The sequence below is a fragment of the Mytilus edulis genome, chromosome 1, assembly GCF_963676685.1.
Source record: "Mytilus edulis chromosome 1, xbMytEdul2.2, whole genome shotgun sequence".
NCBI lineage: Eukaryota > Metazoa > Mollusca > Bivalvia > Mytilida > Mytilidae > Mytilus > Mytilus edulis.
In genome coordinates, this window is record NC_092344.1 from 21,710,432 (window position 1) to 21,737,402 (window position 26,971).

At 32.7% G+C, this 26,971-nt stretch overlaps 1 protein-coding gene across 3 annotated transcripts; it reads left to right on the top strand.

Moving 5' to 3' along the window:
* The first annotated feature begins 5,454 nt into the window (after nt 1-5,454).
* On the top strand, nt 5,455-26,971 carry LOC139527878 (transcriptional regulator ATRX homolog). 3 transcript variants are annotated; one of them, XM_071323556.1, is made up of 7 exons: nt 5,544-5,655; nt 5,771-5,810; nt 14,370-14,618; nt 22,582-22,713; nt 23,961-24,047; nt 24,632-24,736; nt 25,713-26,971. In XM_071323556.1, exons 3-7 carry the CDS (start codon nt 14,397-14,399, stop codon nt 26,631-26,633), a joined length of 1,467 nt encoding a protein of 488 aa, XP_071179657.1. In that variant the 5' UTR covers nt 5,544-5,655; nt 5,771-5,810; nt 14,370-14,396; the 3' UTR covers nt 26,634-26,971. The 3 variants fall into 3 exon arrangements, with proteins under 3 accessions (XP_071179663.1, XP_071179657.1, XP_071179669.1); XM_071323562.1 differs by lacking the exon at nt 5,771-5,810 and having other exon boundaries at nt 5,455-5,655; XM_071323568.1 differs by lacking the exons at nt 5,544-5,655; nt 5,771-5,810 and adding an exon at nt 14,048-14,158.

Genomic DNA, 26,971 nt, shown 5'->3' on the forward strand with positions numbered 1-26,971 from the left:
AAATACAGCTAAGGTAATCTATTCTAGCCATGTTACATTAGTTTCATTATGGATTAGTTAGACCAAGAGTTTTGGTAGAACCATGTTATATCAGGAGCATTGATAGGGTTAATATTACATCAGGAGCATTGATAGGGTTAATATTACATCAGGGGCATTTGTATGGCCTATACTAAATTCTTTGCTACTAAGTAACTTTTGTACATTTCATTGATCAAGTCATGTTACCTGAAAGCTTGGTCAACTTCTACACATACGAGTGTATCATAATCTCATATGTCAGTACCATGAGTTATAACAATCCTTTCTAAAATTGTCTGTTTATAAATTTTTTAAATTAAAGAAACTAAGGTTCAACTCTCTCAAGCAAAGTTGGCCTTAGATGGATTTGACTTTTTTATAAGTTATTTCTGGTCATATAGCTCTTCATTTGTTCCGGTTCTTATAAATCCTTTGCTATCAAATATTTAATTGACTTTGAGCCTTCCTGGTGAAAGTAAATCCATAAAAGCACTTCGGGCTCATGAATTTATGTAACTTGTTGTTTTAATGTTTTCGTAAACAAAAAATGATCCAGATTTTCTGCAGTTTTACATCTAGATTATGTTGTGGTCTGGAACCATTAGGCTATTATTTATTCAAGCCCTCATGCGTTTATGTATTTGGCTGCAAAGTGTTTCCTATTAGAACGATCTAGATGAAGATTATTCCGAAACACTGCCATACACACAGAAATTGTGTACCTTACCGTTTATATTAAACTACCGATTGGTGGTGGTAAATTGGAACAAAAATACTGAACTCCGAGGAAAATTCAAATCGGAAAATTCCACAGCAAATGCCAAAATCAAATGCTCAAACACATCAAACGACTGGACAACAACTGTCCTATTCCTGACTTGGTACAGGCATTCTCTTCTGTAGAAAATGGTGGATTAAACCTTGTTGTACAGCTAGCTAAACCTCTCACGTGTATAAAAGTCATGTGAAATTCCACGGGGTTGTCGTCAACAAAGTAGCAAGTGCTCCTGTATTTCGCAGCGTGCTTTAAATAATATGTACTGAATGTGATAATTCGTTTAAAAAATTATGCAACTTTACTTTTAAATAAGAGGCAGCAGTAATTCATCGTTGTTCAAACCTCTTAAATCAATTTTTAAACATATAAACCAAGAAGACAGTCGGAAACCCAGTTGAAATAGAACAAAAGAATCGAAGCTCTTAGAGAAGGCGATAAATGTGTAATGTATTGTTTACTATAGTGACAAAATTTTTAAAAGTTAATAGAAACAAACAAAATTACAATTTTTTTCTCAATTACGAGGTGTTTTATTTTAAAAACACCATTTGCATAAGTTTTCAATTTATCAAGTACATAGTTAAGCAGAACCATTAGATTTCAAGTTGTCGACATGGGTATCTTTCAAGTTGGATGAAGAAAATGCGTAACCTCCGATTTTTTTGAAAAAATTACCACGGACGGAAATCATATCAATCTATTAGTTCAAAAATATTCGTGTCTGCCCTTCCATTATGTGACTCAAATTTTTTTTCCAAAAAATGGATAACAATTATGTCGCAAAGAGAAAATCGAGTGCACCTTTTTATGTTAGGGCGTGTTTGAGTTGAATATTTTGTCTTAATAATCATATCGTACATAGCAAGAATATTTCATACATTGTCTCGCTTCAGATTCTATTATTTTTATATATCAAAGCTACAGATTGACTTTATAACACAAAAACATAACAGTACTAAAAGATGAAATATATGGGTCAAGTGAAATACCTATCTAAAGAGTCCCAAAAACAGAGAAGGTGTGTTCGAATAGTTATTTTTTTTACTGAAAGTACTTGACGACAGTCTTTCAAGTTGGATGTTGAAAATGCATATCTTTGAAAAAATATATTTTTTTGTGTGTGAAAACTAGGGTTTATAGTCTTTATACACTAAAAAAATGTAGTCTGCCCTTCAACGAAATTTTTAATTAGAATTTTTTTAAATGTTTATCAATTTTCGAAAAAACACCTGACAACCGATCAGACAATAGTTTTAAGTTGAATCAATGCAGACAAGATCATTAACTGATGCTCATTAGATAGTTGACACATTTGTCTTTTAAAATACAACTGACATATATAAGGATCGTAATGGTGCAATGTGGATAAATTTATCGGTTTCAATGAGCAAAATTGGTAGCGCGTCATCCCTACAATGGCTTCCATTTCTACGATTGTGAAAATGAACTGGCGTAATGGGGAGATAATTCTGAAGAAGTAGAGTCCTGACTGCAGAAGAAAACAACACCCAGAGAATCGCATGCAATCCAAACAGAGCGTGAAGACGGGTACGTTGACAGGTTCCATATATTTCTACTTTGCATCTATCACTGGTCATATGAATCAAACACACCCATGTTTACATCATCTTAGGTGATGATTCTTCACTAGCCAACGGTTACGACCCACTCCTCTCCTGTCCAGGTTTATTTTCTTATGGCCTTTGAAAACGTTTTATATGACTTTCACTGCATATAATACAAAAACAAGTATATCAGAAGAATGTGCACAGTTGTGATATACCAAAACGGTCTTGGTTGTTCCTTGGAACAGTATACCTAACAATATGTATGTTCCTGGTTGTTCTGGGAACAGTATACCTAACAATATATATGTCCCTGGTTGTTCCTGGGAACAGTATACCTAACAATATATACGTTCCTGGTTGTTCTTTACATGCGTTTATTTGTCTAAGTGTTTACAATTGTGTTGCGCAAATGGCGCCAAAAACGTGATTTGGTGTCAAACCTAACTAAAGAATTTTTATGTTTAACACGCATGTTTGATTTTTTTGTATAGCATACGTGTAAGGCGGGCACACCAGCAGGAAGTGGTACTTGATGGGTTCAGATCCCATGCATTCTGATATATGGACTATACATTTTTATACGACCGCAAAATTTGAAAATTTTTTCGTCGTATATTGCTATCACGTTGGCGTCGTCGTCTGCGTCGTCGTCGTCGTCCGAATACTTTTAGTTTTCGCACTCTAACTTTAGTAAAAGTGAATGGAAATCTATGAAATTTTAACACAAGGTTTATGACCACAAAAGGAAGGTTGGTATTGATTTTGGGAGTTTTGGTCCCAACATTTTAGGAATTAGGGGCCAAAAAGGGCCCAAATAAGCATTTTCTTGGTTTTCGCACTATAACTTTAGTTTAAGTTAATAGAAATCTATGAAATTTTGACACAAGGTTTATGACCACAAAAGAACGGTTGGGATTGATTTTGGGAGTTTTGGTTACAACAATTTAGGAATTAGGGGCCAAAAAAGGGCCCAAATAAGCATTATTCTTGGTTTTCGCACAATAACTTTAGTTTAAGTAAATAGAAATCAATGAAATTTAAACACAATGTTAATGACTACAAAAGGAAGGTTGGTATTGATTTTGGGAGTTTAGGTCCCAACAGTTTAGGAATTAAGGGCCAAAAAGGGACCCAAATAAGCATTTTTCTTGGTTTTCGCACCATAACGTTAGTATAAGTAAATAGAAATCTATGAAATTTAAACACAAGGTTTATGACCATAAAAGGAAGGTTGGTATTGATTTTGGGAGTTTTGGTCCCAACAGAATAAGGGGCCCAAAGGGTCCAAAATTAAACTTTGTTTGATTTCATCAAAATTGAATAATTGGGGTTCTTTGATATGCCGAATCTAACTGTCATGACTGTGTATGTAGATTCTTAACTTTTGGTCCCGTTTTCAAATTGGTCTACATTAAGGTCCAAAGGGTCCAAAATTAAACTTAGTTTGATTTTGACAAAAAATGAATCAGTTAGGTTCTTTGATATGCTGAATCTAAAAATGTTCTTAGATTCTTGATTATTGGCCCAGTTTTCAAGTTGGTCCAAATCGGGGTCCAAAATTAGACTTTGTTTGATTTCATCAAAAATTGAATAAATGGGGTTCTTTGATATACCAAATCTAACTGTGTATGTAGATTCTTCATTTTTGGTCCTGTTTTCAAATTGGTCTACACTAAAGTCCAAAGGGTCCAAAATTAAACGTAGTCTGATTTTAACAAAAATTGAAATCTTGGGGTTCTTTGATATGCTGAATCCAAAAATGTACTTAGATTTTTTATTATGGGCCCAGTTTTCAAGTTGGTCCAAATCAGGATTTAATATTATTAAATTTAAGTATTGTGCAATAGCAAGTCTTTTCAATTGCACAGTATTGCGCAATGGCAAGAAATATCTAATTGCACAATATTGTGAAATAGCTAAAAAAAATTAATTAGAGTTATCTTTCTTTGTCCAGAATAGTAAGCAAGAAATATCTAATTGCAAAATATTGTGCAATAGCAAGATTTTTTTTTAATTGGAGTTACCTTTCTTTGTCCAGAATCAACTTAAATTGTTGTTATATACAATATACAATGTATATTCACTTTTTACTACCAACTGATAATTAAAATAATCTTTACCATTCAGTGATAACAAGCAGTTTTTTTACATCTTAATATTTTATGATGTATTTAAATGAGTAGTTATTGTTGCAAAATCCATTAGAAATTTTAATTGAGATTAGTTTTGGAATAAGGGAAAGGGGGATGTGATTAAAAAAATTGGGTTCAATTTTTCTCATTTGAAATTTCATAAATAAAAAAGAAAATTTCTTCAAACATTTTTTTGAGAGGATTAATATTCAACAGCATAGTGAATTGCTCTAAGAGAAAACAAAAATTTTAAGTTCATTAGAACACATTCATTCTGTGTCAGAAACCTATGCTGTGTCAACTATTTAATCACAATCCAAATTTAGAGCTGAATCCAGCTTGAATGTTGTGTCCATACTTGCCCCAACCGTTCAGGGTTCAACCTCTGCGGTCGTATAAAGCTACGCCCTGCGGAGCATCTTGTTACTAATTTAAAACAAAATTCCAAGTATATATCAATGTTGGACCTGTTTCTATATTATAACATTTGATGTGTTAACTGCTTTTAATTAACTTTTGCTCATGACAGACATAAACCTTCGTTATTTGGACTTGGTGAATAGCTGTCTCAAAGGCAGTCATACCACATCTCCTAGTTATATATGAGATGGTTTACATACGTTTTTAGAGCCAAGAGAACTTTAAGAGCTCCTCTAGATGTCTTTTTGAAATTGAAATATTGCATAATAGATAATGTATATATGCATGAACTTAGTTAAAAGATTGAGTAGCGAAAGTCAACGTCCCAATCAAAATTCAACCTTTTAAATTCAATCTTTTAAACCTATGACAAACATTAGGGATAGCATATTACGCCAATAAAGTTTGATTTGCACCGTTTAAATTGTCAATATTAGTATATTTACATATGGTCTTAATTGTCAAGGTGTAAGACTTATTGATATACCTAGAGTACGCTACCAATTGGCATCTACCCAACCCAAACATCGATCTTAGATCGATATCCTCTCCCGTTATCCACGGTGTGCAAAAATTCAAAGGGCTACATGATTGACAAGCTTACAGTAATTTTATTAGATTAAAGAACTAGATATTACGAATTCAAATATATTAAAATATGATATTAAATCTGTGAAAAGTTGTATTTTGGCAGATGATGGGATTTATTATACACCTTTAGTATAGGACATCCAAGGTTAGTTGAAATTTTTATCGTTGAACATTTAAATTTGAATTATTGTTAAAGTACTATTAAATTCAATTTTAATGAATTTCACATAGCGTGATATATCAATTATGTTTTTATGCAGGTAATTCACACTAGAATATCCGACAAGTTCGTACTGCAAGGTAAGCTCTTTGACATTTACATTTTACAATTCTGAAGTTGAGAAATTTTCCTACTCAATTTTTCAGTGTTAAATATGTTGATATTGTAACGAATACTTGAAATTTTATTGAAGTCTATACGATGCATAATTTTGCACCAAGTGGGATTCTAATATCTAATGAATATGAATAATTTTATGACGAGTCATTAGACAAATAGTTTCTTTCCGGAAATTATAGTAAAGAAGCGACCATGTTTTACCACTAAACTGCTTATCTGAGTCTTAATGGATATTGGAATTATAATATAATATCTACCTATACTAGAAACTCAATGTTTTGTAGATTTTTATTTTTCTCAGTTTGGTGATCAATCACACGAGTTGCTGAATTACGATACAGAAAAATTAGCTGCCTTTGCCACATCTGATATTGTTTAATTCATGTCATGTTACTTTTAAAATCATTTATTTTGAAGACACGTTATTCTTTCTGGATACACAGTTTTTGAGGCAGTTTACTTCCTTGATACTTCCGAACACTACAGAGACTGTCCCAAAAGTCGTTAACATGTCTATAATGAACCTTAGGACTGTATACATGTAAACCATCCGAAAAAAATGTTTATTGAATTTTACTAAAATATCATGACCAAAGGACTTTTCTTCTGAAGAGATTTTCTCTGAGGGTTTTCTGCTCCCTCTTTCCTTTGCTTGGTGGTGTTTAAGTGCTATTTTCGGTGACGACATTCTTGTCATTACAAGCAGTATTGAGAGGCCTGGATAAACAGTTTTGCTCGATTTTGATTTTGAGACAGCTTCGGAAATGTTGGAAATAAGCCATATATGATTTTTTTTTATCTAGGAAATCTACACGGAAATGCTAAATTATTAAACACGTTTCTGCAATTACTCGATATCAGCAACAAAGTTATAAATATTAAGTAATTGTTCATTTCAATAAATCCATTTCCTGGGTTTTTCTACAATTCTCATTATACACTTTTGATAATCTCCGAACTTCATTGGCAATCAAGGAAATATCGAGATTTTGTGTACTGATACCATTAATTATCGTATTTGGTTTAGAAATCAATAAAAACTTAATTACTTCTATGAAGTAATTTTCTGCAAGAATTCCTTTTTTGAAAAGTATAACAGATATATTGATGTTTGCCATTTTACAAAATCAATTCTATGTTCAATTTTTCATGCGATGTACAATTCGTTATCAGTTCCGGTTAGATAATAAAATGTCAAAGGTACAAATGTTAGCTGTCTATACATTCAATAACAGTCTTTGTTTTTTCTTCTGCTTAAATATCATTCATTAATATTTATCAAAATAATGCAATAAGTCTACTAATTTGAAGATAATAAACAGAGTTATTTGATTAAAGCCTGTTGGAACGATTTCTCTCACTTCAGATAACGGGTACTAACAATTTAGCTAGGTAACATAGAAAACATGTGGTCTTTTCGGAGGCAACTGCAACGATCCGAAAGTTTGTATATATAATTGAAAATATTTTATTTCGTCTATGTTTGAAGTATTACTAAAACATACGGTGGCAGAATGCGGCCATGAAAGAAAAAAAAATTATGTTGTTCCCTCAAGATACTATGTCGTTCCCTCAAGATACTATGTCGTTCCCTCAAGATACTATGTCGTTCCCACAAGATAGTTATCTCGTTCCCTCAAGATACTATGTCGTTCCCTCAAGATACTATGTCGTTCCCTCAAGATAGTTATCTCGTTCCCTCCCTCAAGATACTATGTCATTCCCTCAAGATGTTATGTTGTTCCCTCAAGATAGTTATCTCGTTCCCTCAAAATGCTATGTCGTTCCCTCAAGATACTATGTCGTTCCCTCAAGATGTTATGTTGTTCCCTCAAGATAGTTATCTTGTTCCCTCAAGATACTATGTCGTTCCCTCAAGATACTATGTCGTTCCCTCAAGATAGTTATCTCGTTCCCTCAAGATAGTTATCTCGTTCCCGCCAAGATTTTAAAATTGTATTGATATATGATTCATTTCGCCCTTCGAAGCGGAACTGTAGACATGGCCAGATCCCAAAGTAGAATATTTGCATAATAATAATGATATAATAATTCTGTATTTAAAGAGAATAACTGAGAGGGGATAGGAGGGGTCCTGATCCAGAAATCCCGGGCTTAAAAACATGAAATCTCGAAATCCCGAATTTAAATAAAGTAAATTCCGACGTCCCGTAATCCGAAAAAAAAAGAATCCGAAAGGGTCAATCCCGAAATCCCGAGCTTAAAAACACCCGATCCCGGAGTCCCAGTAAAGGTAGCACTCCACAGTTAGATGTGTAGTTTCGCATTTTGGCCCCAGAGGATTTTTCAAATATAAGAGCTAGTGTGCAATAAAATTCATTTTTGGATAGCTGAGTATTAAAATAGCCTTCGTATTGGGTTTATATGAACATCAAGATCATATAATGTATGTAATATAGGCTGATTTCTGTATGACAGTCCGTATTTGTATGTCCATACTATACATTGGTCCGGCAATTTTTGTAATGTTTTTTTCCAACTTTTTGTCGCACGAACTTTGTGATTAGATTTTACGAAAAAAATTAGGCGAAAGACACCCATTTTTATTTGATCATTAGGAAGATTTATGAAAACAGTTTCTAAAAAGGTATCACTCAAAAGCATTGAAATTCTAGTTTGATCCAAATTTTGGGGGGATATGTGACATGCATGTTTACCCCCTTTTTGCAATATTTTATGGTAAATAAATGCAGAATGTTGCCATGGATACACAGAAAAAGAATTATTTTTCACCCTTTTAACATTTGAAAATTAAATCTAAGGAAGATACTGATTACATACATATGCACATGTACAACACAAACAGTTAGGTTAATGTATTAGAAATCCAGGAATAGGAGATGATAAAACATTTTGTGGCTCATTTTTAATTTTATTTTCTAAGAGGGTGGTAAAGGGTTATTTTCGTGCAACGTTTTCGGCCTTTTCATTTTGCGTGTTTTCGTGATTTGGTGTTTTATTTCTCGTTTTCTCGTGTTTGGTTCGATGTGCGTGTTTCGTATTTTCCCTTATTTATTTTCCGTGTTTCGTGTCGAAGGTCTTAATTTCTCGTTCTTGCATTGTTCCGCATTTGATTAAAAAGTGAATTGGAAGTAACTCCACGTCTTTACTCCACCGTTTCGAAGTTGGAAATAAAGAATAAATCAATATAATTGTATTGCTATGTTGAGGGAACGAGATAACTATCTTGAGGGAACGACATAGTATCTTAAGGGAACGAGATAACTATCTTGAGGGAACGACATAGTATCTTGAGGGAACGAGATAATTATCTTGTGGGAACGACATATCATCTTGAGGGAACGACATAGTATCTTGAGGGAACAACATAACATTTTGAGGGAACGACATAGTATCTTGAGGGAACGAGATAATTATCTTGAGGGAACGAGATAACTATCTTGAGGGAACAACATAGTATCTTGAGGGAACGAGATAACTATCTTGAGGGAACGACATAGTATCTTGAGGGAACGAGATAACTATCTTGTGGGAACGACATAGCATCTTGAGGGAACGACATAGTATCTTGAGGGAACAACATAATTTTTTTTTCTTTCATGGCCGCATTCTGCCACCGTAAAAACAACATAAGCAAATGCTACAATAGAAAATTGTTCAATAACACAACAAATCTTCAAAATTATCAATAAGACGTCTATTTTAGCACCTGTAAACAGGTAAAAAGAATCTTCAACATTTTGTTAAAATACCCTAAACAGGATGAATAAAGATATAAAATGAAAGCATTGTCATATTTGTAAGCGTTATCTTAAGAATGTCACAAGTCAACACACAATTGGTTATCTTTGAAAATCATTTAAAGACGTACAGAGGACTTTTTAAAAGGTCTCTAATTTTAAACTCAATATTTCAAAGGACACCATTTAGAATAAAATATTGTGAATTGTATTTAAACTATTTAATTACACAAATCTTACACGTATTATTACCTAATTTTCTCCTGTGAACGGCAGACATCCACAGGAATTCTCATTGGAAAGGGATAATACGTTGTTAGGGGATTTCACGCTGTTTAACACGAAAGAAAGATATATCGGAATTTAACAATATTTTACTAAAACTATATCTGGATATTGGACCCTTTTACAGCATTGGTTCTGTACATAAAAGGTAAGAAAGTTAGCTCGGGTCAAGACAGAAATAAGTTAAACCAAGGAGGTTATAATATAACCTCCTTGGTTAAACAACCTATTTTTTTAGAAGTCTGTACTAAGTGACAACACCTGATTTTACATGTATACGGGATTTACTATTTTCTCGTTGAGCTATAACCCTTTTTCCTTACAAAATATGTAGACCATTCTCACGTTTAAGCTTAGAAGAGCGAAGAAAAGGGAATTAAACTGCAGATATTTTATCACATTCAGAACAATAGTGCTAAATAGTTTATTTTGGAAAATTATAAACTCGTTAATAAAACTCCAACCGTAATAAATTAACAACGGCGCTCGAAATCGGGATCAACTACTCATCTATTTATATGGTCATAGACATTTGCTTTTACAAAATTATATATTGTTTTCACCCGGGCAAGGATTTCTATATCAATACTTTACAAATCCTTGTTTTAACTCAGTCTAGATGTTCGGCGACTTTCCTGACAATAACTTATTCCAGGCGGGCTATTATATCTGATCAACTATGTCGATGTGAGTAAGACAATGAGGATATACGCCATTTCCTTTTTGACTGTCCCTTTTATTTTAACGTATTAGATAAAATCGTGTACTAGTTCAGTGAAAATGGACGCCACACTTAACTCCAAAACATATAAATGAACTTAAATTTAAAAAAACATACAAGGCAAACAAAGATCAGATGCTCCTGACTTGGGACAGGCGCAAAAATGCGGTGGGGTAAACATGTTTCGTGAGATATCAGCCCTCCCCTTATATGTGTTTATTTCCGATGAAAAGACCACATGAGTGAATCAATGTACATCTCGAAGCTCTCTGTGGACGGTGGATTTCTCTTGTCGATGATAGGATGTAAACCGAAAAACAAAATCTTGTTTCGTTTCTTACTGGATTTATTCTAATAGAGACGAATTCAGACCAAAGCATAGTAGTTAATCTTTGTATAATAAAAGTTATTCGAAAGTAGTTCATCTTGACATGAATAAGTAATTCCCACACGTACCGTAGCCAAAAAAAAGTTAGAAATTAAACGATTACGACGCAGTGTAATTTCAAATGTAATTCAGTTATAACTTTAAACTAATCTGATTTAATTGTAAAAAATCTGTGGTAAAATGTAACAAGGTTATTAAAACCTTAATGTTCTATCGTAATAACACCTATAACACTTTTTGATACAGTTCCATAAATTATATAAGCATATCTTGCTTGTTTAAAGATAAATTGATCTATTAAAATTATATATATGTTTATTAAATCGTTCCTTTATGTGCAGTGACACGGACATATTAGTTAGTGTACTTATCGTGCCCTATAGTGTATGGGCTTTATTTTACGCCGCCATCAATGGCCTTGTTTGATACAAAAGCTAGCCATTTACCAACTGCCAAAATGAGACTTTGAACGCTATTTTTAACTTTTTGCCTGTATAGAAGGTTGCTCTTGTGACTTTTGTCGTCCTATTTTACACCCTTGTGTTATGATATTTTTCAATTAACATTTTGGTAGGTTTGTTTTTTTCAATTTTTTTTTCACATTTGGAGTTATTTATTTCTTAAACACATACATTCCAAATCAAAAATAAAAATTTGCAAAAGAGTATCCCATAGTTTTTCAATTGGAAACACGTTTTATCATCTTAGAAATACAACCACCATTCAGTAGTTCTGCGGAATATCATCAGATACCCAAAAACTTGATAGTGGGCCGGCGCGCTTCTAGCAAGGAAGTTATCCCGCAGCCGGCATACTAATATTCGTTAAGTGTAGCTGAAATAACCGCCTCTAATTTACTCTCCTGTGATATTCAAATAACTTCTCAACAAGCATTTGCCCTATCATCAGTTATTTGTTTCTCATATATGAGATATCTTGGCCTTGACAAAGCTAGGGGACAATGCTAGGGCGTAAAACATCAATCAATCATGAAAGACATGCTCTGTTTAATCATATGGATGTATTTTTTATTTTTTATTTTTTTTAAATATCAAGAAAAATATTCTGTCAGTTCATCATGCTAGTTAAGATTTCAGAGTTGGGAAATCAGGAAGAAATGTCAAATTAAATCAATAAGCAATGTATACCCTATCGTAGTTGTCAGGATTTCATATTAAATTACGTTCTTCAAAACTCAAGTACGTTTTAGGCCGTTTGTTTGTCTTTTAGATCGATGTTAAACTTAAAATATTAGTCTATATATCAGTTCTTTTCATAACCAGATTTTGTTATCTAAGGAGGTTTACTGAAAAACTGTTGCCTTCTAACTGGTTAGTCGAACAATTGTTGAGTTGTTAAACCGGGTACTTACTTTATTTTATTATATCACGGTGTAAGGATAGTGTTCTTTTCTTTTTATACAGTGTGTTTCGATTTTGTCTAGAACATAATATATATGTTTATAATAATACACATCCTAAAATGTGATCTGGTCTTTCAGAAGAGACAGTTAGATGAAGTCAGCATTAAACTTTTTTTTAACGTTGATATAAAAAAAAAAAATTGTAACAATTATACTTAAATTGAAATTTTGATTCTAAATATTATAAATACTCAAAATGTTGACTTAAATATGATTGAAAGAATACCCCCCTGATGTCAAACAGTAATCCATTAATAATCCGTATTTTAAGAGATTATATAAAGTATAATTGAGACACCTTTAATGACCGTTGTGGTCATAAAACAGATTTGTTTTATGTTGGGTTTTTTTTCAAATATATTTCTACCACTTTTCTTTAGTTTTAATACATTTCCATAGTATTTAAAAGGTCGACATTTTAAGTATGCTGAAAATAAATGACCCATTGTATTTCTTGATAGATTGACTTGATAAAAATTCCTGAATTTGCAGAAAAGATCAAATTATCCATATTTCTAAGGTAAAAATATCGATTATCACATGACCGTGTCATTGAGTTATATTTGTGTCTTATTCTAAGATGTTGTAATCACTAGACGACTGTTTATGTTATGCCTGACCAGTTATGGTACTTTCAAACAATGTCAAGAATTAAGATCCATAATAAGCTCAATTGAGCTGGTTTTGATCAAGACGTAGCAATTTCGTATCATAGTATGTGTTTAGAAATCGTTATACTGTCAAACACGGATCTGGAGAAAACATATTATTCGATAGAAGAAAAAGTAAAATCACCAAAATACAGAACTCAGAGGAAAATTCAAAACGGAAATTCCCGCGATCAAATGGCAAAAATCAAAAGCTCATACACATCAAACTAATGGATAACAAATGTCATATTTCTGACTTGGTACAGGCATTTTCGTATGTAGAAAATGGTGGATTAAACATGGGTTTATGGGTAGCTAAACCTTTCACTTGTATGACAGTCGCATAAAATTCCATAATATTGACAATGATGTGTGAACAAAACAAACAAAATACTTTTTAATCTTTTAAGAGCCAATAATAACAGACAAATATATTGCATCGAAACAAGACCAGGGCTCCCCTTCAGTTTTGTTTCGATTCCCTAGCATTTCCACTTGTTTAGAAAATTATGTTTTACTTTAATCGACAGATATACGCCGAATGATGGGACAAGCAAGGGATTGTAAATAAGATATACCGAAATTTAAATTACGTCTAATACACAATTTACCATGTTTGACCCATCAGCCAAGGAATATGACAATCTTTTTCAATAACTACATTTTTTCAGCCCTTGTCGTATTGGCATTTTGTGTCTCTTGAATTGACTTTGAGTTAAAGTTTTTAGTTTATAAATAACTTTGTAAGAATCACGGCTTTTATGGCATTACTTGTTGTAAACACACTCGTCTTTTGTTGAAGAACATATGCTAACCTCTCGAACTCTTTTCTTTCTTTCTTCGTCTTATTGATGTTGCTTAATATAGCCCGTTCTTTGTATGCAATTTGTACATGAGTATTGCCTTATTTGAGCCTCAACATAATATGTACATATTTTCAATATTCGAACTAACGTAAACACTGCTCAAATTCCACCTCCACTTCAGTTTTTAACACCTGAAATTTAAAAGAAATAATTAAATTTAAATTCAAGACGACTCATGTTTAATTTGTTAGACTTTAATAGAATTAAAATTAAATTTCTTACCTTGGATCTACGATACTAGTTGTACACAAAGGTATTAACATTTTATAAAATGTGTCCAAAACGGTAAAAAGATATCGATAGGTCGTCTTCACAGTGTAGTGTTATTTTCTTCTTAAACACGTCTTATTCAAATCTTTTAATATTTATTTTCAAGTGTAATGATCTATTCCATTCTCAGTGATGAGATGGAATAATAAATCAATATATTGAAATTTTTCATTTGAATCCATGTTCAATTTCAGTGGTGACATAATGTAATAAACAACAGAATGAAAATGGCAGACGACACAGAAGAACTGATCGACGCTGGCGAAGAATCAACAATCAAAACCAGCACGCCAAGATCTTCAAAATCTTCAGAATTGCCCAAATTTACAGATATTAAGACGACAGGAAAGCAAAAAAATAAAGAACACAAACAAGAAGATAAGAATTCAAAGACATTGAAGAATTCAACAAACATCAAAGAGCAAGAACGAACTCAGGAAAAGGTGACTATTTTTAGATGTGACAAATTTAAGGCAGATTTTTTAGAGAAAAAGAGCTGTATCTAAAATATTTGTTGAGATTGGTAATGTATGTTATATTTTATATACGTATCTCCACTGCATGGAATTGTTCGGTGTGTTGTGGACTGATATAGTTTATCATATATTTGTAAAGGTTCGTCGATTCAAATTATATTGGTTCGTTAATTTGGATTAATCGAGAACACCATGTAAGGTCAGTTGCAAATATCATATTTTAATTACAATTTTATGATTTCTTTACCAAACATAAGTGTGGCAAAAATGATGACCTGCCAATTGATGCTCCCCTTACTACAGATCAAAATAATATTTCAGTGGTTTGAAACCTAGTATGCTTGGAAGGACAAATAAACGTACTGTTTTTTTTACTGTATACATGTGTTTTAAGGATACCATCAATAAACCAACTTTTCTTTTAATAATTTAAGTTGCAGTAATTTTGATTGTTGACCTATTTAACCATAAAATCTAAATGTTTCTTTCCCTTACCATTTTCCATCTGCTATAAGTTTTATTTCAATAAAGCATGAGAAATTCTAGCTAGCTTCCAGAAACTATTTATTATTTTTGTCCTGGACTAATTTGTAACAATGACCTTCACTACTGACCTATTGACCCCGTAATCAACAGACCACTCTCCCGTTCCTATATATTCCGTCCGTGCAAGTTTCATAACAATCAAGCAAGGATCTCAAGAACGGACGGACTAACAAGGCGATAACTATATTTGCTTCCGAAAACTTTTTTGGTGAGCATAGAGTGAAAGGCGTGATACTCAATTGTCGTTTTCGTTAGAACAGAATTAAAAAAAAACAGCACCTTTAAAATTCTTCTGCATCTTACAGTTTTTAGTAGAAGTCATGATATATGTGCAGCTTTTGAATTGACTCCACATTGTCTTTAAACGAGAAATTTCACAGCTTGCTCATACGATTGCCGTGTGTTGACCTCTACATGTCTAAGATTTGTGACTTCTAGATGTGTATTTTGGTAAATTCTGTATCTCCTTATTTGTTATTGACTTGTGCTTTTTTCGTTGACATTACCAATCTTTTCCAATTTCCCTTTACGATTAGATTATCATTAACATTTACGGCACATCTAATCATAAAAACTAAATGAAGCACTCAAATCTTTAAAAAAAACAGCTGTCCGACTTTATTTCCCCGGATTAGGATTTAAAAGTAAAAGTACAATTTGTACCCTATATAAAACCTACAATGTTTTCCAAATATAACAAGAACAGAACAATTATGGCGACTTTCAGACTGGTCTTATCTGTGATTTACACACCCATTACCAATCAATTATATTGATAAACTTTAAATGCTAACCTATTCACATCACAATGCAAATATAAACCATTTTACCAAAGTTGATTTGAAATACTTATCATTAAGTACTTTTTATATTACATTAATGTTTGAATTCAAACTTATAATACAAAAGTTCAAAAGCAACTTTCAAAATAGACCTGTAGATAGCAAGAGGTCCGAAGTCATTCAGCGAAATTTATATTTATAAATTGACGTAATGATAAAATGGTGTTCGCAATAATTTGATCTTAAAGTCGGGCACATAATGCTTTAACTTATTTACATTTTCATCTTAAAGAATATATAGTATAGCTCCATTGAGTTCAATAACAATCTTTCTATGATAATTGGAAGGATTATTACTGATGACATGTGATTCTTTGAATTTATCTTGAACGATATTTTCCCTGAACTACGTCAATAGTGTCTTAAAAAATACGGTTTCTATATTTATCAGCATTATTGTTCATCTCTATATTAGTTTATGGAGTATAATATCAATTCCAACTATTAAGTGCACACTGTTACAGCACACGTACAAATATCTGTAATCTGCATGAGTATTGATTGTAGTATCCCGTTACACAGAGTGCAGATTGAGTACTATATATAAGCTTCATCGAATAATAAATCTTATTTTAAATCATGTTTAAGTACTAACGCATGCAGACACTTAATTTCAATTTTTTTTTTCATTTGCAATGACATTTTAACATGTCTGTCTAAAAAAACCTACATTGTTTAAATGCTGAAAGGTTTTAAAACTTCATATTATATTTTTTCGTGGTTTATTGAAATGCTTCCATATAACATCAATTACTGCTGAGCTATTCACTAAGTGCTTTCACTAGAATTTAAATGGTAATACTTTTATTCATTAATAAAACATATATTGCCTATGCATAAAACGACTATTCTAATTTTAAATTTGAATATTTTATAGATTCAATGCTTTTTAATCTGGTAACGGTTGTACCGAATGTATTTGAATCAAATTATGCATCGAAACGGATGTGTATTATGCCCGCGTCACACTGTCCCGATTTTTACGCCGATGGCAACACGATTATGGAAATTTTCAAAATCGGGACTGATCGTATCCAGATCGGACTATTCGTAGTGCCATCTTTAACCATCGTAGAACCATCGGCCACTTTTTCTAGCCTTCGGGGACAACTTCGGGAAGGGTTCTAAATTTTTTAACATGTTAAAAAATCTTCGAAGGTGCGTCCGATGTTGAGGGTTCGTATTGAGTTCGTATCACCATCCTCACCATCGTAATGCCACCGGGAATGCATCTTTGAACATCGTATTGCATTCGTGTTTCCATCGTTTCCATCGGGCAGTTTTGACATTACGATGTCTACACGAATGAATCACGAAGCTATCCGAAGGTCTTACGATGGCAACACGACTTCGTGAAGACCTCGTAATCCCGTCGTGATGCCATCGAATAAAAGTACGAAGGTGACAAGATGGTACTACGACGGCAATTAATCCAGCTAAATGTTAGTTAATTTTCGCGCTTAAATACATTTAAAGTGCCATGCGCGATATGCACTGGTCAGTCTAATACGACAGTTAAGAAAGACGTTCACAAAACATGGAGCTCATATCATATGATTCTATGAGAACAAGAAAGGCGACAGCGTTGTTTCTATTAATTCAAATGGAACAAGAAGAGCAGCCGGTATTACAGGCTCAGGATTTACTTTTACAAATAAAATATTATTTTTTGTCAATTTTTCATATCAAATTACATAATGAAAATCATAAACGCGCCTCGTATACCAACACTGCAGGTACACGTATATAGGGAAACCAACTTTTTCTTCATTATTCTGATTTTTAATGTATCGTCTGAGTTGTTGTCACACGAATGTTTACTCCATTAACATTTTGTTTTCTATATGTCATATTTTGCCGTATTTGTTGGTTTCCCCACATCCTTCCTTTAGTCTATATTATTATGATATTCTCCTGGAAAGAGCTCTTTTTGAATAAAAGGGATCAACGAACCCATTACCGTACCTTTAAGATAGATCTGTAAACATGGGCATAATTATGGGTGATTATTCAGACTAGTGCAAACATTTAACAGTTCAAAAAAGGCAATGCCGAGCGTGGCATCCCCTCGTATGTAACATATTGGGGACAAATATGGACATGCAGAAAATGGTGAATACGCATATTTGATACATAAACTATTTTTTTAGAAATCAACCAAATTAGTCAGTAACTGGAAATAACAACGGTCTTCCGTTTTATGATTAAACCAAAAATTAAATGTACAACAACAACAACAACAATTTTTATTTGTCAATCAAGACGCCCCGAGGAGCAGTACAATTACAGTTTAAATTAAAGTGTACAAATAATTGTGTTGATTTTTTTCATTGAAATTACAATACATGACAATAAAATTAAAACAATATTATATAAGAGAAGGGAGACAACAAATACAATATATATTCTCAAAGATAATGAGTGAGTGAACACAATCAGTACCGTTTTATAATTAGAAGAAGAGCTGGACTACTCATGTGTTTATGCTTAATTTAACTCTTCTAGATTTTATTAAACTATCTATTAATTTAATCATTATGTTATTAACAAATGGATCTTCATTTGACATCAACCATACAAATTTAGATTGGTCATTTAAAGTTTTAAAATTAGTAAATTTAGAGGATAAATCTGAAATAAAACTGGACCTTTCAGTTTTAAGTGATGGACATTGAAGAAGAAAATGAATTTCATCCTCAACAATGTCATTATTACATAATTTACAAAATCTTTTATCTGGGGGTATTCCCTTATGTCTTCCCTTTTCTATTTCAAGTTCGTGGGCACTAATTCTAAATTTGGTTAACTCATTTAATGTTTTACAATTATTTAACAATAAATATTTTTCAAGGCCTATATTATTTTTAAATAGTCTGTAGGTCCTTAATTTATTTCCTTGCACCATGCCAGGTTTGTCATTATTTAATTGGTTAAGCCAAATTTCATCATATTTAATTCGGAGTTTTTTAATGATAATTGACTTTATATGAGATTTGTGATTTAACAAATATTCTGGGGTTAAATTAAGATATTTAAATAATGAATAAATGCTTTCCAACCAATTGTCTTTATATGTTTTAGATAAAATTTTAGACTCTTCAAATGCATCTTTAATGAGAGAGTTATTTTGTTCTGTGAGTCTGAGCCAAAATATAGCCATATTAAGAATAACCTCAAGAGATAGGGGGTAGCGCCCCAACTCTCCCATCACTGCTAGGTTTGTTGATCTTCTAGGTACCTGTAGAGAATATTTACAAAATTTAATATGTAATTTTTCAATAATTAGATCTTTGGACATTTGGAAAAAATAGTTGTCTCCTTTTGATTGTAACTTATTTGGAGAGAATTGACCCCAAATTTCTGAGCCATATAACAAAATCGGCTTCAGCATGTGGTCAAAAAGATGTAAAAGTGTTTTAATATTAGGTTTAAAATGGGTGAAATATCTTTTTAATTTAAAAAAGGGCTTTTAATGCTTTATTATAAAGATTAAACTTAGCATCTGTAAATCTGCCAGATACAGTGAATATCATGCCAAGATAATTATATTTTTTCTCATTATTAATAAGCTGACCATTAAATGTGAATTTTTCCTTTGAAATTCTTCCTGTGTTATTAAAAATTAATACTTTTGTTTTTTTCATGTTAATTTCTAGTCCCCATTTACTACAATAATCCATTAAATTATCTAAACAATTTTGTAATCCAGATGAAGTTTCAGAAATCATAATGAGGTCATCTGCATACATTAAACAGTTAAGGCTTCTGTTGTTTAGTAAAACTGGGCAACAGCCAGAATCAAATATTTCAGGTAAGTCATTTATGAAAAGTTTAAACAATGTAGGGCTCAGATTATCCCCTTGACGAACACCAATATCTGATGGGAAATTTTCAGTTAGTGTGTTACTATTAGTTTTTACACATAAAGATGTGTTTTTATACATATCTTTAATTACATTATAAAATAAATCGCTCAATCCGAGCTTTCTCAATTTAAAAAATAATGCTAAATGCCAAACCTTGTCAAAGGCCTTTTTAAAATCAACAAAACAGGTATAGAGGCGTTTATGTCCCTGCTTAGTGTATTTATCAATTAATGTTTTAAGTACAAACATGTGGTCACTAGTTCTTTTTCCTTTACAAAATCCTATCTGCTCTGGACCAACTATATTTCTTTTAGTTATAAACTTTTCTAATCTGTTATTAAGTATCTTTAAAAAGAGTTTTCCTACACAACTACCTATCGTGATGCCCCTAAAATTTGAGGGATCATCTTTAGATCCACTTTTATGTAATGGGACTATAAATCCTTTAGCCCATATATCAGGAAATTTTCCTGAAGTTAATACTTTATTAAATATCTTTACAAAACATTTAAGCAGAAATGATTGGCTGCACTTGAGCATCTCATTTATTATTGAGTCAAAGCTGCTTGATTTATTGTTTTTTAGTGATTTAACTGCTTCATTTATCTCTTTTTCTGTAATTTTATAATCCAATTCTGTGAAAATGTTATGCTTTTCTAGTTTATTAAGTGAATCAATTAGTTCTTTATTTACAGGTAAGGAATTTGAATTAAGCTTTTTAAAATAGTGTAACCAATCAGAGTTTGAAATATTAGATGTATCTCCTTTCGTAGAGGATTCATTACTGAGAGACTGTAGTAAGGCCCAATATTGGGATGGATTGTTATCTCTCATGTTGTCTAGTTGTACAACAAGATCTTTACGGAACTGTTTATATTTATTTTTCCTAGTTTTTCTATAAAGTTTTAAAAAACTGAAGAAGTTCCCTCTCACTATGGGGTCATTATTATATTTTTTAAATAACTTTTCCTTGTCATCTAATTGTTTACGCATTTTAATTAAAGAAAAATCAAACCACTTTGGTTGTTTCTTTATAGTTTTAGTATTTGACTTTACAGAGTTAGGGGGTTTTGGTAAAATTTGTTTTAAAGATTTATCAGCTGCCTCACAGATAATATCATTTAGTTTTAAAGTCATATTTTGAGAATCAGAGTCGTCAGACATAAATTTTGATATTTTTTCTTGCATATCATTAGAGGTCAGAGCTGTTTGAAATTGTAATACAGACTCATCATTCCAAATATATTTAGGGGGGGGGGGTATCTGAGAGTGTTCACTCTGAATATCTAGGACAGGAACTTTCATATCTATATTTAACATAATAGACACCTGACTGTGATCAGAAAGATCAGCTAAAAAGTCATGAACTTTAAAAAAAAAGCAACTTTATCTAATAGTTCCTCTGATACTATAAAGTAGTCAACTACACTGCTCCCCCGGGGATTATGGCAAGTTAATTGCCCAATGAAATCCCCTCTGGTTCTTCCGTTAAGAATTCTAAGCCCTGTCTGCACACATATATCGTTTAATAATTTCCCTCGGGTAGATAAGTGCACGTCTTTACTATGACGAACTGATACAATATAATGTATATTCAATATTGATCAAACAATTTAAAACGCGTGATGCCTTCGGCATATAATTTAAATGCATCGTAAGCTGTACACGACGTCTTTTAGACATCGTATGGCCATCGCGCCATCATCGTAAACCATTGTGTAGCCTTCGTGGTCCATCTTGTAGGCTTCGGCTGAGATATGAAGCTTAGATACCGTCTTCGGTTAACCTTCGTATGTCCATCTTTTGCTATCGTATATACTTTCGGCACCCTCGTATAGACTTCGTTATTCATCGTACTTGCTTCGGTCACTTTTGGGTATTTTAACGAGATCGGGATCAACTTCGTACGAACTTACAATTTTCGCATTCGGGTGTCCATCGTATATAAAAATCGGGACAGTGTGACGCGGGCATTATAATTATATGTCGAATTACATGTTGTACAAAAGTTCTTGTCCGGACTTGGGACGATTTAAAACCTGATTTTGTACGACAAGAAACCTTATATTGTGTGTGAATGTCTATTTGGGGGATTATCGGTTTTCGCTATAGTTTCATTATTGCTTTGTACAAACACTTTTACATATAGATTAACTATGAAAATGACCTTAGATGACAACTGTTCAGTCCTTTGGTAACAACAATCTTATCCCATTACCTAAGCATTTATTACATTGACCTACATCGGTATTTTTTTGTTAATTGCTATCAAATCTTAATCATTTATTTTACATTTATCTATACATGCAATGTTTTGGAGTTTAGTATGACGTCCATTTTCACTTAACTAGACCAAATTTTTATTCGGGTCCAGATGAGGCACGCCTTTGGGTGCGGGATTTTCTCGTTGCGTTGAAAACCCATTGGTGGTCTTCGGCTGTTTCTGCCCTTTGGTCGGATTGTTGTATCTTTGACATATTGTGATATCCATTTCCATTCTCATTTTTATTACATTTTCAGTACAAATTTCAGTACTGTTTATTTTGGTCACACTGAAATACGCATGCATTTCTCTTTGATTTGACAAATCTGCATACAATTGTACAATCATCTAGATATTACCATTAGTTAATAAAACATACAAAACCTTATTGATATAACTTTAAATTTCATCAGGGTTTGAAAGATAAAAAGGAAAGAAAGAAACGAAAGCCGAGTAGTAATGGAAGTGTCCAAGAGAAAGATAATGACGACGACGACGACGAAAGTGAGGAAGAGGAAACAGAAATGACAACGGAAGAAAAAGAGGTGAGAAACAGAAAATTAAATATCCGGGTATCTATGGCGAGTGTATTTACAACCATCGGGTGGTAGATGTTTCCTCCCAGAGAGTATCACCAGCCACGTAGCCATTACTTTTGTGTTGACATGGATTATCATAAATATGGTCATAATTAGAAAATCAAGTGTTTGAAAAACATCGAATTTTTCGAATTAGTAAGGGTGTTTTACCCCTGATAGAGACTATTCCTTAGCTGTATTTGTCAAAATCCTTTCAGAATTTGGATCATAAATGCATTTAAAATTCGTGCTTAATATGGATTTTCAAGCCCTTTTGAATCTAGCCTCACTGGTTAGTCTTTTGTAGATTAAACGCACGTCTGGCATACAATGAATCTAGCCTCACTGGTTAGTCTTTTGTAGATTAAACGCACGTCTGGCATACAATGAATCTAGCCTCACTGGTTAGTCTTTTGTAGATTAAACGCACGTCTGGCATACAATGAATCTAGCCTCACTGGTTAGTCTTTTGTAGATTAAACGCACGTCTGGCATACAATGAATCTAGCCTCACTGGTTAGTCTTTTGTAGATTAAACGCACGTCTGGCATACAATGAATCTAGCCTCACTGGTTAGTCTTTTGTAGATTAAACGCACGTCTGGCATACAATGAATCTAGCCTCACTGGTTAGTCTTTTGTAGATTAAACTCACGTCTGGCATACAATGAATCTAGCCTCACTGGTTAGTCTTTTGTAGATTAAACGCACGTCTGGCATACAATGAATCTAGCCTCACTGGTTAGTCTTTTGTAGATTAAACGCACGTCTGGCATACAATGAATCTAGCCTCACTGGTTAGTCTTTTGTAGATTAAACGCACGTCTGGCATACAATGAATCTAGCCTCACTGGTTAGTCTTTTGTAGATTAAACGCACGTCTGGCATACAATGAATCTAGCCTCACTGGTTAGTCTTTTGTAGATTAAACGCACGTCTGGCATACAATGAATCTAGCCTCACTGGTTAGTCTTTTGTAGATTAAACGCACGTCTGGCATACAATGAATCTAGCCTCACTGGTTAGTCTTTTGTAGATTAAACGCACGTCTGGCATACAATGAATCTAGCCTCACTGGTTAGTCTTTTGTAGATTAAACGCACGTCTGGCATACAAAATGTTAAAAAATCCATATGTTTTTATTTATTAACTGCTCAATAAGGTGTTGTTTTTGTATTTGCTGTTTTATTTCAAATGTTTTTGATTCATTCACAGAACATGTATAATGCAGTTAGGAATGGCGATTTCCTCACTCTTCACAATTCACTGGATAAAAAGAATGCTGACATCAACATGACATGGGTAGTATGATAAAATATTTAGATGTATTAATTACTACAAAAAAAAATAATTAGATAAGCATTTTACAATGTATTCATGCTGTTGTAAGCTAGAGGTCGTTTTATGAATTACAATTTTAAAAAAAAAACTGTCCGTCTTATCTTTCAACCAATACAAAGTATCTCAATTTCATCGTTTCTCAAAACTTGAACGATCCAATTTCTGTATAATTCTTCTAAAATTATTTCAAGATCAGAAAAACATTTTTTGTCAGCCTGGTAATTTTCAAAAATCTTTTTTTTTTTTAACTGTATCAACAACCATATCAATAAATACAGTAAGGCTTCTACGTAGCGTTAGTTAAGACAATTACGTTCCTTATATATTTATCAATCTTTGAGTAGTTTTTTTAACTCTGGGGGATTTGAAATATTCAATACAATAAAAACAAAATCTTTATTTAATAATATTTCAAAATATTTTTTATTCCCATATATGTATTGATATGTTGAACTTATACACAAAAAAAAAATGAAAAGGACTTCACCATGCACAATCAAACGATAATAAAATTATAAAATTTATGAAATCATTTTATCTTCCAGTATAAAGAAAATCTATTGATGATAGCAATTAGAGCAGGACAAACAGCGATGGCTGAGTTTCTGATAGATGTTGGAATAAATTACAACCATAAAGCTAAATACTTTGTAAGTTTCAAAATCTATTCGTTTCGGATCGACACAGTTAAAATGAGTTCAATAGTTAAAATGGTAAATTCAACATTGTAAAATTCATTTTGATTATAAGTGCATAGAGTATTGATATTTTTTCATAAATAGAAACCAGGCAAAAAAAGCAAAATAAAAGCAAAAAACCCAAAGAAAACGAAAATTCAAAACAGAAAATCCCTAATCAAAAGGCAAAATCAAAAGCTCAAACCCGTCAAACGAATGGACAGCAACTGTTATATTCCTGACTTGGAACAGGCATATTCAAATGCAGAAAATGGTGGATTGAGCCTGATTTCATAGCTTGCTATTGCTTGACAGTCACATAAAATTTCTTGATTTTCCATTGATAACAATGTGTGAACAAAACACACAGACGTAAAAGGTAAAATGTCTAAAGAAAGGGTACAGCAGTCAACATTGTTTTATAATCTTAATAACTATACAACAATCAAATGTGTCCAAAAAAAAAAGGCATATAGGAAAAAAATACAGTAGTAAAATCAAAAGAAAAAAAATGCACCATGGCACAATAACATAATGACGGGATGTATATCAAGTAGCGAGCCACGTCAAACGGATATTAACACAGATAGAATATACAGTCAATTTTTAAAGTCATTATTTTACAAAGACAAATTAAAGAACACTATGATACGGAATGTACAACAAGGTCTTGGTATCTCCTGATGATATTTTTTAGAAAACAGGACGAGACTTTCTGTAACATCACCTTGGTTCTTCAACTTTTTGCTCAGACACTAGCCACCATTTATAAAGTCTGAATAGCAGCTGCAAGCTCTTGCAAATCGCATTAAAAGCATGTATGAATATCTTTTTTGGTTTCTTATAAGATTCTGTACAACAAAAAATTGCAATTAGAATTACGTTAAATATTGACAGATTAGTTATAATCGAATTCTAAATGCGGCAATGACGCTTTCTCCATTTACAGGATTTAAAAGAAAAGGACAAAAAAGGTAAACGTATAAGCTGTTACGAAAGAAGTTGTCGAGATCTAGCATTTGACCTTGAAAATGACCACATCGTTGAGGTCATTGATGTTAAAAATAAAAACGTGTTTCCTTTTGTGCGAGTGGAGCCGAGACAAACATGGGAAAAACGACCTCCGCCTCCACCCTTGCCAAAACACCTTCTTCCACCCAGGGAAATTGAGAGTGAAGAGGAAGATAAAGATACATCAGACGATGAATCTGATTCTGGACATTTGAGTGACAAAAATAACGAATCTTCTTTAACAGATGTTCTTGACAAGCTCAATGGTAAAGATGATGGCTATGGAACAATGTCTCCCTCTATGTCGCCATGTTTAGGAAATTTTAATCCACATGTATATGTACCACCTGAAAAACCAGTAGTAATGCATAAACCGACAAAAGCGTCAATGGCGTTGCAAACACACAACAGTCAATTTTATCAAAGACGACTCGTCAGCAAGAGCGCCCCCTCAATGCGCAATGTTCAAGTTGTTGGAAGTTACGCACACGAGAAAAAACAATGGGAACTTCGTCGTGAAAAAACAGAAATAGATGATAAAATATCTGTTCAAAGTCTTCCATTTTTTCTAACTCATCCGTCATCTGCCAGTAGCAGGCGGTCATCAACTCTAACAACAGCGTCGTCACCTTTAGCAGAAGTTTCGAAGATTTTAGGACAATCACGACTATTAAAACGAGAATCAGAGCGTCTTTCTACGCAAAGAAGTAAAACAATTATTCCTACATTAAAGATAAATCAGTGGTGCCATAACCAAAACAATGTCTTTAATAGACTTTCAAAATCAGCAACCAACAAAAGGATTCAGTCTTCTAATTTCAGTGTTAGTCGCGAATTCATCAGACACCATCGGAGATGATAAAACATCTGCCTTTGAAATACATCGGAAACTATATCTGCTTTCATGTACTCTTACATATCCACGTTAAAGTGGAAATCTCTAAAAACATTTAGAAAATAGTTGATATCATGAAATCTGGATTTAAAAATTCAGTAGTCAAGTATTAGTGTGTTAATAGTATTAATTATGACCGTGTTGTCAAAACACAATATCGTTACCATTTATTACATGATATATTACATGACATATTTTTGAAACTGTCGTAGTTCATTTTTTCTGAAACTATAAAACTGGAGATATAACGATCATTTATTTCCGTACATGAAGATTAAAAAAATATCGCTTTCCTATACCAA